Here is a 13431-nt window from a genome sequence, read left to right on the forward strand (position 1 = left end):
TGTGGTTAACTGCGTTTTTGTTATAGAGAAATTATTTTGGATTTTTGAAGTGGGGATGCATCAACTCAGTGGGAATTTAGCTAAAATACTTTCAAAATACAGTTCTTAAAAGCACACATAATCTGTGTAACTAATACCACATTGTTTATTAAATGACTTGAAATGACTTGAAACATTAATAGTAGGACTTGTGACTCGACTTGAGACTTGTTGGTGTTGACTTGTGACTCGACTTGGGACTTGAGTGCTTTTGACTTGGGACTTGACTCGGACTTGAGGACAAAGACTTGGGACTTGACTCGGACTTGCAAAACAATGACTTGGTCCCACCTCTGGTGTTTACTGTCTTTATTTTTAGTTAGAACAGTTAAGCTCTCAGAAAAAAAGCACGTCGAGTTCAGAACATTTCTAGATAAGAAACAAAACAAACCAAAAAAAAAAAAAATCCGGCAGCTCAACAATTCCAACAACATCAAAGTTTCAATGCTGCCACTTTATCAACAGCTTGATAGATTCATGTATGAATTATTGCAGGAACAGACATAAATTGTTTCATGCATAACTTCTGACAAGAACATGCAGAAATGTATTAAGTGAATCTCAAAGATGCCTTGAGGCTGGAAGGACGCATGAATTAATGCAACATCTAAGTTATTTCCATCATGATTCATGAGTTATTCATGATGTTCATGTCTTCTTCATGCTGTTGTGGACTAAAAATAAACTTAGCTGAATATGAAAGTCCAATTTAAACAAAACGATCTCTTCTTTAAAACTGGACATAAATGTTAAATATCTTACATATAAAAATAAAAGTTGAGTCAGAAGTGAAGAATCACAAAAAGTGATGATATTCTAATGAAATACACAAACTCCTGAACGTAGTATGAAGTGACATGAAGGAGATTGATTATTCATGAATAATGGTGATTGAAATGTCTTAGTTATTGCAGAAGGTAATGTGAAGTTCTTGCCTTAAGCCATGTGTGCAATGTTTTAATTTATGTGAGTTTCCTGGAGTTTATGAGGTTAGGCACAAGAGAGGAGAGGAGAGAAGAGGAGAGGAGTTCCTCTGAGAGAGCCACATTGAACAGTAAATAAAATATAGCACTGCTGTCATGAACTTAATTCTCACAGCTCAGTTCCCCGAGGATGAACTGGATTCTCATCACCAGTACTTATGATCAGACTTTGACATATTTGGTTTTGTAGCTCAGAGCAGAAATAAACCCACACATGAGCACTCACTTTTAGAGTCTCACAGGAACATTTTAATATACTGTAAAATCTGAAGTAGGTTTATTCATACATGGATGAACGTTTATATATGAGTGTAGGACAGAGTACAAAGTTAAGTCATTTTTTTCTACAACTATATATGCCTGTTACAAAGGAACAAAGAATTTTTTTTCACATTAATACAATTAGCTAGAGAGTAAAACATGTAAAAAAAAAAAAAATAACACATGACACGCAAACCATGATATAATAGACCCTTTTCACAAGACGTCAGACAAAATGGCAACATTGTTTCCTGTATAGACCGGCAAAGCAGAGAACTGAACGCTGTGTTGCACAATTTTGCGCGAATAATAAAAGGTTTTCGTGTCAATTGTAAGAAAAAATTGAACAATATTTATTTTGAAAATGTCATACCAAACTGTTTTTGTTTTCCTTTCTTAAATTGTTCATGTATCAAAATACGAATCTTAGCCTTCCTGCCTGCAGAATTCTGCACAGCTGCTTCCTCAAATTCCCATGGATGATATTAAACGTGAATCATTTCTTTCTGACAATCTGGTCAAAGTTAGACAAAGTTACAAGTACTTCATTAAGTGCTACTTGTTTGATTATGAAGCAGTTCCAATTTTATTCTTCTAATTAATGGTAATGCTAGCTTTGGGTATGAGACGTAAAGCTGCAAAAGCTTAGTCTGTGAAAACTTACTTTAAAGACCCACTCCGATCATCTTATGATCCATTTTAAAAGTGATCCCAATGGTCTTTTAATTTCGACTGTCATTTTAGAAAAATTCAAAAACCTGTGTCGTTTTCTAGGACATAGTTTCTGCAGAGCGGCAGTAGTTCATTAGAAATCTGCCTCTGAGTTGTGGGCAGGACCGCTGCCTGGCAACACCACCCTCTTTTCCATCCCCATTGCAGAGCAAAGCAGGGAGCTTGTGGGCAAACCATCGTATTTAAATAAATCAGCTCTTTTTAAAAAACTTGTTTTTTTGTCTGGCTCCAATTCACAGAAATGCAAATTTTTTGCTTAATTTTCTTTATTTAAAAATTAGGACACCCTATGAAAACCTGAATGTTTTCCCACATATTTAGATACATAGACATTTAATATCAAAATCCCTGAGTGATCCCAGTGATATAATTTGACATAAAAAAATGTATTGTATTTAAAACTTTCTATGAAAAATATAATTTCAAAAGGATGTAATTTTTCTAATGCTTAAGTTTAGACACTTAGGATAGATTTAAGACAATGGTTGATGCAACAAAAAAGTGTCTCAATGACGCAATTTCAGCCAAATGAGCAAAAATAGCTAAAGGGAGGCAGGAGGTACAAACTTTGACCTCTATTAAAATATTAATTTTTGTTCAGATCTTCTTTTCTAAGAGTAAATAAATGGTAATGTTTTAGTTTGCTTTTTATTAAATCCCTTTCTTTCTTTTTTTAAAGATTTTTCAAAATAATATTGGACATTGATATGTGAACATTTTTAAGAGAGAGCTGATTATTTAATGATGATGTCATAATTTCTTCACATCATTAGAAAAATGTTACCAGAACATGTTAAAAACACCAAAAACCTGATTTTACTCTGTGGGTTTACAGCAAAACCAATACAATGACCAATACAGGTGGAAATGTCTGTGACAGTAACTGATACTGAGCAAAAAAGATTTAATTTTTTATTGTCTATTTCAACATTTGGTCTTAATTTTGCTGTTTTTCTGTAAAAAAACAGACTTTTGAGATTATAAATCTTATAAATGTTTTGTTGGATGATGTTCCATGTGCCAAAATAGCTTGTTTGATCCATGAAGTAGGTCATTTTGAGACTAAATGCTTAAATTATTACATAGCATGTTTGTTTCAACAAAACATAAAGTTTTTATATCTGTGGGTTCACTTCAGTTTTTTTTAAACCACATATAAAAAAATCAAGAACTACTACTTCTTACTGTAGAGATTTGCTGCAACTCATAATATTTCACACCTGAAGTGTTTTTGTGAGCCAGCTCCTTTTACAGGCATGTTTTGCTACAAGGTCACTGCTGCAGCCAGCAGATTCATATTGTCGTGTTCATTTCAGTGATTACAGCAAACAGACTCATTCATCCTCTTAGTTCTGCTCCATTTGACTCTGATTATTATGCAAATTCCTTTTTGTAACTTGAATAAGTCCATCTCTGTGTGAACAAAATGCACACACACAATTTGACAATGATGACAGTCGTAATCAGACGATACACAGCTGAGCAAACATTACATTTGAAATCTTCTATATAAGCAGAATATTTGGTTTGCCACTACGTTAGAGAGAAAAATGGACGAGTACCAGTCAAATCTTTTGAAATTGAGGCGATTTCATTGAAATGTTTTTTTTAAGAAGATAACTGATATATTTTGCAAAGACCTGAGGATGTAGTTCTTACCTGTGTGGTAGTGCAGAAGTAGATCTTCCCGATGGTCTCCTACGGTTAAGGGATGGAAGCTCACAGTGACCTGCAGGCTCTCGCCAACATCAAGAGTCCCAGAGGAGGGTTTTACAGAGAAAGGCCTGAAAAAGAGAAGACACGTATAAAATGACATTCATTCACATTTTTATATAAGTGTTTGTGTTAAAATTTTAAAAGTCAAACCAAGGGCACACGCTGCAGCAGCTTTAGGAATGTCTTTCAGTTGTTGATTTTCTTTATTTATATTAAACTAGAGCTCTTTAAGGAGTGGTGTCATATCTTTATCTTTTGATTCATAAAATGTTTTCAAAGGAGTGAATTACTTGAAGGTTTGTGTATCAACAAACCTTTCTTACAGGATAACATACAAAGTGAAGGTTGCAGTGTGCTGCTGAAAACAACAGTCCTCCCTGGAGAAGATGTCATGATGTGGACATCTGTTGATCTAAAGCCCAGCTGTCAAACCTGGGTCCTCGAGACCGGCTTGTTTGGCAGCTGGAACTGGACTACTCACCACTAATTACCTGTGTCGGATCACCAGATATAGATAATTAACAGTGGAGACAACTAGATCCTCAGGATCAGGGTTTGGCAGTTCTAGTCTGTTCCAAAGGCATCATTGCCACTCCATCCATCCATCTTCTTGACCGCTGCTTCCCTTTCGGGGTCGCGGGGGTGCCGGAGCCTATCCCGGCTACTGAAGGGCGAAGGCAGGGTACACCCTGGACAGGTCGCCAGTCTGTCGCAGGGCCGCAATCACTCACACATCCACTCTCACATCCACACCTAGGGACAATTCAGAGTCGCCAATTAACCTATGAAGCATGTTTTCGGATGGTGGGAGGAAGCCGGAGTCCCCGGTGAAAACCCACGCATGCACGGGGAGAACATGCAAACTCCACACAGAAAGGTCCCAGCCGGGATTCGAACCGGGGCCTTCTCGCTGTGAGGCGAGAGCGCTAACCACTTGCGCCACCGTGCAGCCCTCATTGCCACTCAAACCAGAAATTGAATTGGGAGGGCATAAATAGCAGAAAGGATGTTTCTTCTTCTCTGACATCTGAAAGTTTATATCCGTGGTTTTCAGAAAGAATTAGAAATTATCTTCAATGCCAATGGCCTGATTTTTACATCACATCTACAAGTTGAAAGTTGTAAGGTTTCATAGGTGGAATAGGTGACTTCCTTTATCATCATCAATGACATCAGTTCAGTTCTGCACTCTTCAGATTTTGTATTTCCATTTTTAAGCACTTAAGATGATGTATTATTCTCAAATTGTTGTGGATGCAGGTTTGTGCAGCCTAATGGCACTTTGAAGGATTTTTTTGCCTTCAAATCATTAATGTGATCTGCTGCCAAATAACATAATTACTTCCTATGTTGTCTCTTTAGCACACTTTCAATTATTTTTATGAGTTTTATGATATATTTAAAATTAAGAAAATTTTTCAAATTCCTCATGAGATGCAAAAAAAAACCATTTTGACATTTGCTGTTATTTTCTATTATCTCTTGCAAGTAAAATGTTTTGTTTGTTTATCTAAGACAGAGACAATATATATTACTATAAGATGTAAAAATGCAAATATATAAAATTATAGCCTTGAACATTGAACAGGTTCATGGTCTGCAAGCAAAAAGACAAATTAAACCATTACAGAAAGGATTATAGAAGTCAGACAACAGCAAAAACAGGAACAACACAGATGTGGCTGCAGTAAATTCATTAACATAGAAGCAAAAATCAAAAGTAGACAAAAGTAGACAAAGAACAAAAAAAAAACATACACTAAAATAGGAGGACAGATATGACAGAAAAACAAAACAAAAAATACATTTTAAAAAAACAAAACAATAAAATAGTTCATAAGATTCGCAACTCTTCAAATGCAGCCTAATTTAAATGTTTTATGTTAGAACCCTACATATTTGGAGATTATAAAACTGTTAAGGATCTCTCCTAACTGACCGGAGTAATTTACTCAAACTTAAAATCTCTGTTTTATGCTTCAGTGTAACCCAGAAAATTCTTCCTTTCAGAGTTTGTCTTTTGTCGGCTCTTACTGCTGAGTGTGCAGCTTGAACTTCGCCTGGCTGTTTCCGATGTTCCGGAGAAGGTGAGTTTTCTGTGTGGAGGCTTTCACGAGACAAACTGGAAACAAAATCTCATCTCGAAAGTCCAGAATGGCACGAGGCCCGATAGCACGGACTGGGATCTCAAATCTCTCTCTCTCTGTCACACAGATCAGTTTGTCCTCATAGTCCTGAAGAAAAATGATGAAAAAAACTGTTTGTTTATGCATTAATGTACATTTATGTGTATTTTACAAACACTTGATTACAGTTCATGCTACCATAAGTTATGATTAATTTGGCAACAACACTTATTGATGCAAAACAAATGTTTTGCCAGAACATTTCTCGTGGTACACAAAATGTTATTTAAAACAACATTTTATATTTATTTTATATATCTTTTAGATTAGAAGTTAGGTTGATTATGTGCAGCTTCAAAGATCTAAAATATAACCGAACTGTCACAAAATATGAAGGGACACAAATTTGCTTATTTTCAGGGGTAAAAAAAAAAAACAAATAAAAACAAAAACTACTTTAATGACTAAATTAATTGTGAAAAAAAAAATCATAATTTGAAGTCACATTTTCATCACATTAAAAAAGGTTCCATAGTAATACAAGCTTCCTATTGAACTACAATTTATAGGTGCTGTTTAACATGGAGTCACATGGCTTTTATTTAGTTCAAACAAAAAAGTTTTGAAGAGTATTAGAGGCATTTATCATTAAGGTCTCATCCACCTTGTATTTACTCAAGCTCATTTAAACCCATGACTTATGAGACTTTAGCATTTTACAACTAATCTATAAAAGCAAATATTTGACCAAAATAGTTTTAAAAATCTTAACTAAAAGGTTCAAAATCTTTTTAAAACCCCAAAACAGTCCAGTAAATTACAGTTACACCATAAAACCCCTCTTCAGTTATTCTATAAAATATAAAATCCATGGTGATATTAAAAATCTAAAAATATTTGTGATTTAATTTCAAGACTGTGTGATGTGAACAGCACAAAAAATATTTTTAAAATAAATTAAAAAGCTGATTTATTGTAAAGATCATGTAAATGAATATCTTTACCTAAGGGAAGATAAAATATTTTTTTAGTTTTTAATTATGTATATTTTTGTGTAAATATAAAAAGAAAATATGAATGTGAATCCAGTCACAAATTTATTTAAGATTTTGTTTTTTTTTTTAAGATCTGAACATGTTTAACAGCGCTGTAACACACTTTCCCATCAAACTTAAACGTCTTCAAAACTTGAGTTATTACGCTTCTTTATGCCATTTATACTGTGTTTTTCTCTGTCTTCTGCTTACCTTGTTCTCCTTGGGAGTGAAGCCAACAGTAAACGTAATACTCATTCCTGGGGCCACTTTGGTGCCTGGATTGACTGGACCCACTACAAAGAAGTCCTCTGACTCCGGCTGCTCCAGTTTCACATGCCGTAAAACCTTAAGGAGAAATATTCACTTTATCAGACTGAAAACAAACCAGCAGGAAGGCATAAACTCCTAAAGATGCTATATTCATGATTGTTGTCTACACATCTCTTCCAAACCCTCATGACCTTTTCCAACATTCTCACAGCCATAAATTTTGTCTTTGCTTAAAATGTCAGAGCAAGCAAAGCAAATATATTTGTTTCACACCAGCTTTGATAAAAGAAAGTTATCCATTGCTTTAATTAAGTTTACCACATTTTTGATGAACTCGCCTTGTCATTGTTAAGGAGGATCAGAGGTAGCTTGTAAGTCTGTAGTGGAGTGAAGTTCTGGAAAACCAGCTCTGATGGGAAGGGCTGGAAAAGTGGTCGCTCCAGGTGAGCCACTGAAAACTGAAAAACACAAACCTCTAATGACCTCATGGAGACGACTGAAGAAGATATAAACACACATACACATTTCAAAGCCAAATATAAGCATCCTTGTGCTTCATAATTTAAAAAGAAAATCTATATTCTGACTTTTTAATTAAAAAGATAAGTAACAAAAATATATGAAAAGCTAAACAAATAAAAAAAATCTGTCCAGTATTGTTAAAAGTTGCATTATTTAACTTGGCTGTTTTAACACATAAAAAGATTTAAATGTTTTTTAGAATGGTATATGATAGTTTTGTAATTTTCTGAAGAAGTAATCAGACTTTTTGTCTAATGCTTAATCGTAAAAACTCTTGACTCTGAGGCTACCAGCAAAAACATGCCTCCTTTCAAACTGAATATCAAAAGTTCAAGCTATAGGGAAGCAAACATATCCTGCTGGGCATCAACATTTGCATATTCAACACATCAGCTAAAAAAAAAACGTTAAAGGAAGCACACAAGGTGAAAATGCGACAAGTGTTGCTGCTGCTGACGATGAGGGCATCTCTTCATTTCAAAGACATTTGTGAACTTCTGATGGAGTCTCTGCTTAAGCCTTCAGCTGGATTCTGCACCGAAACTAATGAGTCACATTGTTTGCCCTCTGCCCATCAAACAGCACCTGCTGACTCAGGAGGAAAAGGTCTGGCGCAAAGTTAGAGGTCTCCCAGGTTTGGCCAGGCCCGTCAGACATCATCAGTTCATTTCTACTGTGCTGTCAGGACTGAACTGTGCTCTTTTTGTCATTAAACAAGTGTTAACTTTGTAAACTATTTACAAACAAATTAAAGTAAGGGTTTTATTGTTTTAAAGACAAAAAAGCTGCCTGACATGTAAAATAAAAAGTAATTGCTCATGCTCAGCATAATTCTCCTTTAGCAAACTATTTCTTACTAGCAGATTAAAACCTTGTTTTAAGGCATTCAAGTAATGTTACCAGGTGTTAAGTTGTTTTAACTTATCTTTTCTATACACATTTACAAGCTTTTCTCAAAATGTTTTGTCTCATTAAAAGCAAGGATCTAAAGGTAAATACATTTTTATTAAAATGATTCAAAATACTTTTTGCTCCAAACTCTTGACAACCAAACAACTGGATTTAATACTCAAAAAACTCAAACTGTTCTGTAATTTTTTGTTCAGTTTTAAGGATGTTATTTTAAAGTTCAATAAGTTTGACTGACATTTATTATTATTTCAATTTAGATTTATAATCTAAGAATAAATGCTAGTTTTAGATTTTATGCAGATTTATTAAGATGGACCGACTAGGATTTATTCTCATTTTGTCCTAAAATTAGTCATTTTCGCTTATTGCACTAGTTTTCTGTCTCGAAATAAAAAACAACTGCATAACAACTCAGAAGAAACAAACCTTTTGCTTAGAACTAGCAAAAAAAACCACTTATTATTGGGCTGTACAACATTCAATTTTAAATAATTCTATTGAACATTTTAATTTCTTAAGCTTATTTTTCCCTTTTTGGATGCTTGTGTGGAACTCTTTGTTGCTAGATTTTAACATAATTTTATATATAGTTTTTAAGTAAAAATTGCTTTTTGAATAGACAGACCATTTTACTACTTTCTAGAGACTTGTAACAAAAACACCTGGATTTTCCTGCATTAATACAAATTTCCTGTGATCTGAAATCACAAAAGGTTAATATTCCTGAACATTCATGGATCCTGTTGCAAAAAACAAATTATAAGGCAATATCTCAGTTTTAACTCGAGTAATTAAGTTTAAGGGCGATTTGCTTTTTTAGAAAAAAAAACAACTGATTTTAATTGATGCATGATGGTTTTAGTTTGTTTTATGCCTTTATAAGGTTAACTGTATTAACTGTTAAAATGTGTCAAAATAATTTTAAAAAATACTAATTATTGTCATTGCATCAAACAAATCTGTCAGCTGTGAGTGAAACTGAATGAACTACATTAAATTATCCTTGTGCAAATAGAAAATGCATTTTTTTTCATGAGTTTGATTTTTCTAACAAATATGAAAGTCAGAATATTAGTTTTACCCTTAAATTTCTAACTGGTGTTATATTTTATCATTTGAACTGCCTCAGTTCCGGCTGTCACTAAGCCATCTGCAGCCGTTTCTGCTGCTTTCATGGCTTGTAAGGCTGCAGAGAGAAAAAAAAAACAACATTAACTTGCACTTACTTTTTGATGAATGGTGTTGCTCGTGTCAAACCACTCGAGGATGCGTGGCGGGTTCACCTCAGTAGTGTTATTCAGGCGCTCCTCTGTGGACTGCAGCATTTTCTGGGTGAAAGCTGACGGCGTCATCTGCAAGGACACATCATCACTGGCCATTATTTACCAACAGTTACTCTCTTTTCGATAACTTAGAACAACAAATAAGATCAAATTAAATGCCCAACATTTGACATCTTACAGCAACCACCATCAGCTACATTTAGTAAAAGTTCATTTGCTTGTTTTATAGTGATATTATTAGATAGATAGCAACATCCTTTGCACTTCTGTTTTGTTTCAGAACAGGTCAGAAGATATTTTATCTTAAACTCACAATGAATAATGCAGCAGGAGGTTACAGTACATGCAAAAGTAAACAGCTGACAGAAAGTGTGCATTTATAATACACTTTAATATATAATTTAACAACAACAAAGTTGCTGAAATAAACAGAATTTCGTCAGTAAGGATGTTGAAAAGTGTTGTGAGCTGTCCTAGGTTGAATTTTAAATGGTGTATTATCGGCAATATGGCTATAAACAGTACTGCACAAGTAAAGAGGCTGAAACGGCACTCAAATACAAATAATTATAGAAAAAAATATATATTACTTTAAAAGTATGAGACAATTCTGTTAGGACATCCACATTACAAGTAATTTGTTATGTGTTTTTGCTATAATGTTGTCACTTGCTGCATATGTCAATTGACAAAGCAAAAACAGCGAGGTATTCTCACCCGTCTTGGTCTCTTCTCCTTTGCAACCACTTTATATTGACAAAGCAGTGATGCTTTGTTCTGAACTTGAACAGCTTTCATTTTGGACAAATGTGCGCCAGAATCTCCTGCAAAAAATAAAAATAAAAATAGTACTGCATACATAAATTAAAATAAATGTAACTGTTCCTTTTTACCAAGGAAAAGAAGGAGCCAGAAATGCTCAAAGAATTATAGAGCTCATTTCACTCCAGTCTCTCTCCTCCGTATATTTCTGCTTTTGACAGTTAAAATGTAAGTATTAAAGTACTGTGGCAGTTTGATCTTTTGGGAGTAATGAAAGGAGAACAGTGTAGTTTTTGCATTCTTTGACCGAGTTCTGAACTGAATCAAAAAATTAGTCAAAAATATTTTTACTTTATAATGTATCGTCAAAAAAAAGCTGTTTACTTGCATATTTGAGGTCATTTGAATCTGATAGTGTTAATATGATGCTTCTTTTTACTGTGTGTTTAAATTTAGCAAAGAAAAAATGATGACATTCACAGATAACTTCATTTTTTATTAAAACCTGTCACTTTTTTTACCTTCAGCTCTGTGCATTTCCGCGTGAACTTGTGAGAATGTTGTAAACATAACAGAAAACCACAAAAAGCCAATAAATGTTAGCATTTAGCTTTTTGTGATGCTAAAAAAACAAGCTAACTGTACATAACGTTCAGTCCGTGCACTTTCGCTGATGACGTCAGCTCATTTATTTAATCAAACACTTTTCTCTTTTCACAAAATTCGTTATTCACTAAAATAAAATTAATGTTTGTCGAGAAAAATGAATAGTAATTTCACAAACGCGGAATAGCTTTGTACGATAATTGAAATATTCTAAGTTTAAATACGTTCTGTCAGCAGCTTTTGCCGAAAAAAATAATGTTCCCCCGGTTTATAATTACACTTACAAATCAAAGCTTTCTTCTTTAAGTGATTAGTTTGTCGAACTATTACCGAGATGTGGTCGAACTTCAGTCATTCTCTTGAAGGCGCTCTGGCTTTCGTTGCAGTGTGTTGCTGTAGCAACGGACTCACCTAGATCCCAGTAAAGCCTTCTCTGATTGGCTGGAAAGGCTTGAAGCCCTTTTAGAGGACAGATATAAACCTTAGACTTGTGACTTTGTATAATACCATAAATTTATGTTACACCCCATTCTATGTCTAAAGGATCGAGGAGCATGAGATAAATGTAAACTAAAAAAATATGTATGGCTAAAAGCAAAAAAGAATGTCTCCAAAAAAAGATACAAGAAAACAAATTGTCACATCTTTACTTTCTCTCAAAGGATTTGCTCATTTTAATGCTTTAAAATTTGTTATTTCACCAGAAATTCTGTGATGTTATTATAGATACATTTATAATAATAATAAAAATAACAACAACAATAATGATAATAAACTTTACTTTTTAGCACCTTTCAAGATAAAAATACTAACATGCTTCACAGTAAAACATAAAAAACAGGGTAAAACGCAGAACATACAAAAGAATTATAAACTACAAGGTACATTAAAAATATATGCTTTTAGCTGCTTTTTATTCTTAAACAGAGAAAAATAAAGCAGACGTAGTTAAAATTTGCCCGTTTGTATCAGAATTTTTTTTTTACATTTGCTGCATGTTCATCTTATTAAAGTCAAATATTATTTTTAAAAATGTCTCATATGGTTAGTATTCTATTTCAAACACTAAAAAGAAAAAAATTCAAACATGAATGAGATAATGAATACAATTCATGTGAAGAAAAATGTCAATGTCAAAAATATATTTTTCAAAAAGAAAATTCCAAAAGGCTTTTTTTTTTTTTTTTACAAATGAACAGAAATATATATATATATATAAACTGAAAATACACCGAGCCCAAAAGGGCAGAACAACCACGATGATGAGGAGGAGGAGTTACTGAGGAAGCTCGTGAGGAACCAGCTTGTAGTGGGAGCCGCAGGACGGGCAGCGCTGGGCCTCGCCTTCAAGGAGCCATATATAAATATAAATATATATATATTTAATATATATTAAAAGATCCAGTTACATTTTAAGTATACAAAAAAGTACAATGTAAACTCTAAAAGTTTAATGGCAAATCTAAATCTTAATGATAAGTGTAAATTTCAATGCAACAAGAACCCACAGCTCTGAACAATAGACTAAGTCTTTTCAAGCACATAGAATGAAGAGGTTTTTTTTTTAAATATTAATAATAATATTTTTATTTCCAAATAAATGCACAGTATTTATTTCGTTTTATTTAGATTTAATATTTTTTAATGACATTTATGCTTAAAATTTAGATTTAGATGGAATTAACATTTTTTGTTATTATTGAAAGTTTCGATGTATACGTTTGATTTAAAAAATTTGATTCAGATTTGCTAATTAACATATAAATTTAACATACAAAATTTTGATGCAGATCAATTTTTTTACAATTACGTTTACTTTTAGCACTGATTAGATTTAAACTTTTATGTTTTCTACATTCACAAATATACAATATAACTGCATATAATGTTTTAACAGTTTTGTCTATAATTAAAGTCAATATTTAAATCAGCAAACTTTTACTGACTTATATCACACTTTTTTGATAATCATTCTGTCTTAGCTTTGATAAAAATGTGAGAAAAATTAATTGATGTTTTTTGTCCCATTTTCATATGTAAAAGGCTAAAACGTACCAATAGCAATGTCATAGCACCTAAAAAGCTTGTGCTTTGGCAACCTTGGAGGAGTGCTACAAAGTTACATAAACTCAGCATTGAACTGAACAGATACCTACTCTCTCCAAGGTGAAGAAATCTGTAG

At 33.3% G+C, this 13431-nt stretch overlaps 1 protein-coding gene across 4 annotated transcripts in view; it reads right to left on the bottom strand.

The window, feature by feature from the left end:
* Nucleotides 1-11785, bottom strand: part of hydin (HYDIN axonemal central pair apparatus protein) — a 77894-nt gene extending 66109 nt beyond the window's left edge. For 2 of the 4 annotated variants that reach the window (XM_036212493.1, XM_036212492.1), the window contains exons 1-6: nt 10599-10907; nt 9825-9950; nt 7503-7622; nt 7105-7239; nt 5766-5965; nt 3675-3799 (exon numbers count right to left, since the gene is read on the bottom strand). In XM_036212493.1, coding sequence (XP_036068386.1) covers nt 3675-3799; nt 5766-5965; nt 7105-7239; nt 7503-7622; nt 9825-9950; nt 10599-10742 — 850 coding nt within the window. In that variant the 5' untranslated portion in view covers nt 10743-10907. Of the gene's footprint in view, nt 1-3674; nt 3800-5765; nt 5966-7104; nt 7240-7502; nt 7623-9824; nt 9951-10598; nt 10908-11533 lie in introns of those variants that run through there. The other 2 variants (XM_024282698.2, XM_036212494.1) reach the window with 2 other exon arrangements.
* Nucleotides 11786-13431: the final 1646 nt, after the last annotated feature.

Source organism: Oryzias melastigma, linkage group LG6 (genome assembly GCF_002922805.2).
Source record: "Oryzias melastigma strain HK-1 linkage group LG6, ASM292280v2, whole genome shotgun sequence".
Lineage (NCBI taxonomy): Eukaryota > Metazoa > Chordata > Actinopteri > Beloniformes > Adrianichthyidae > Oryzias > Oryzias melastigma.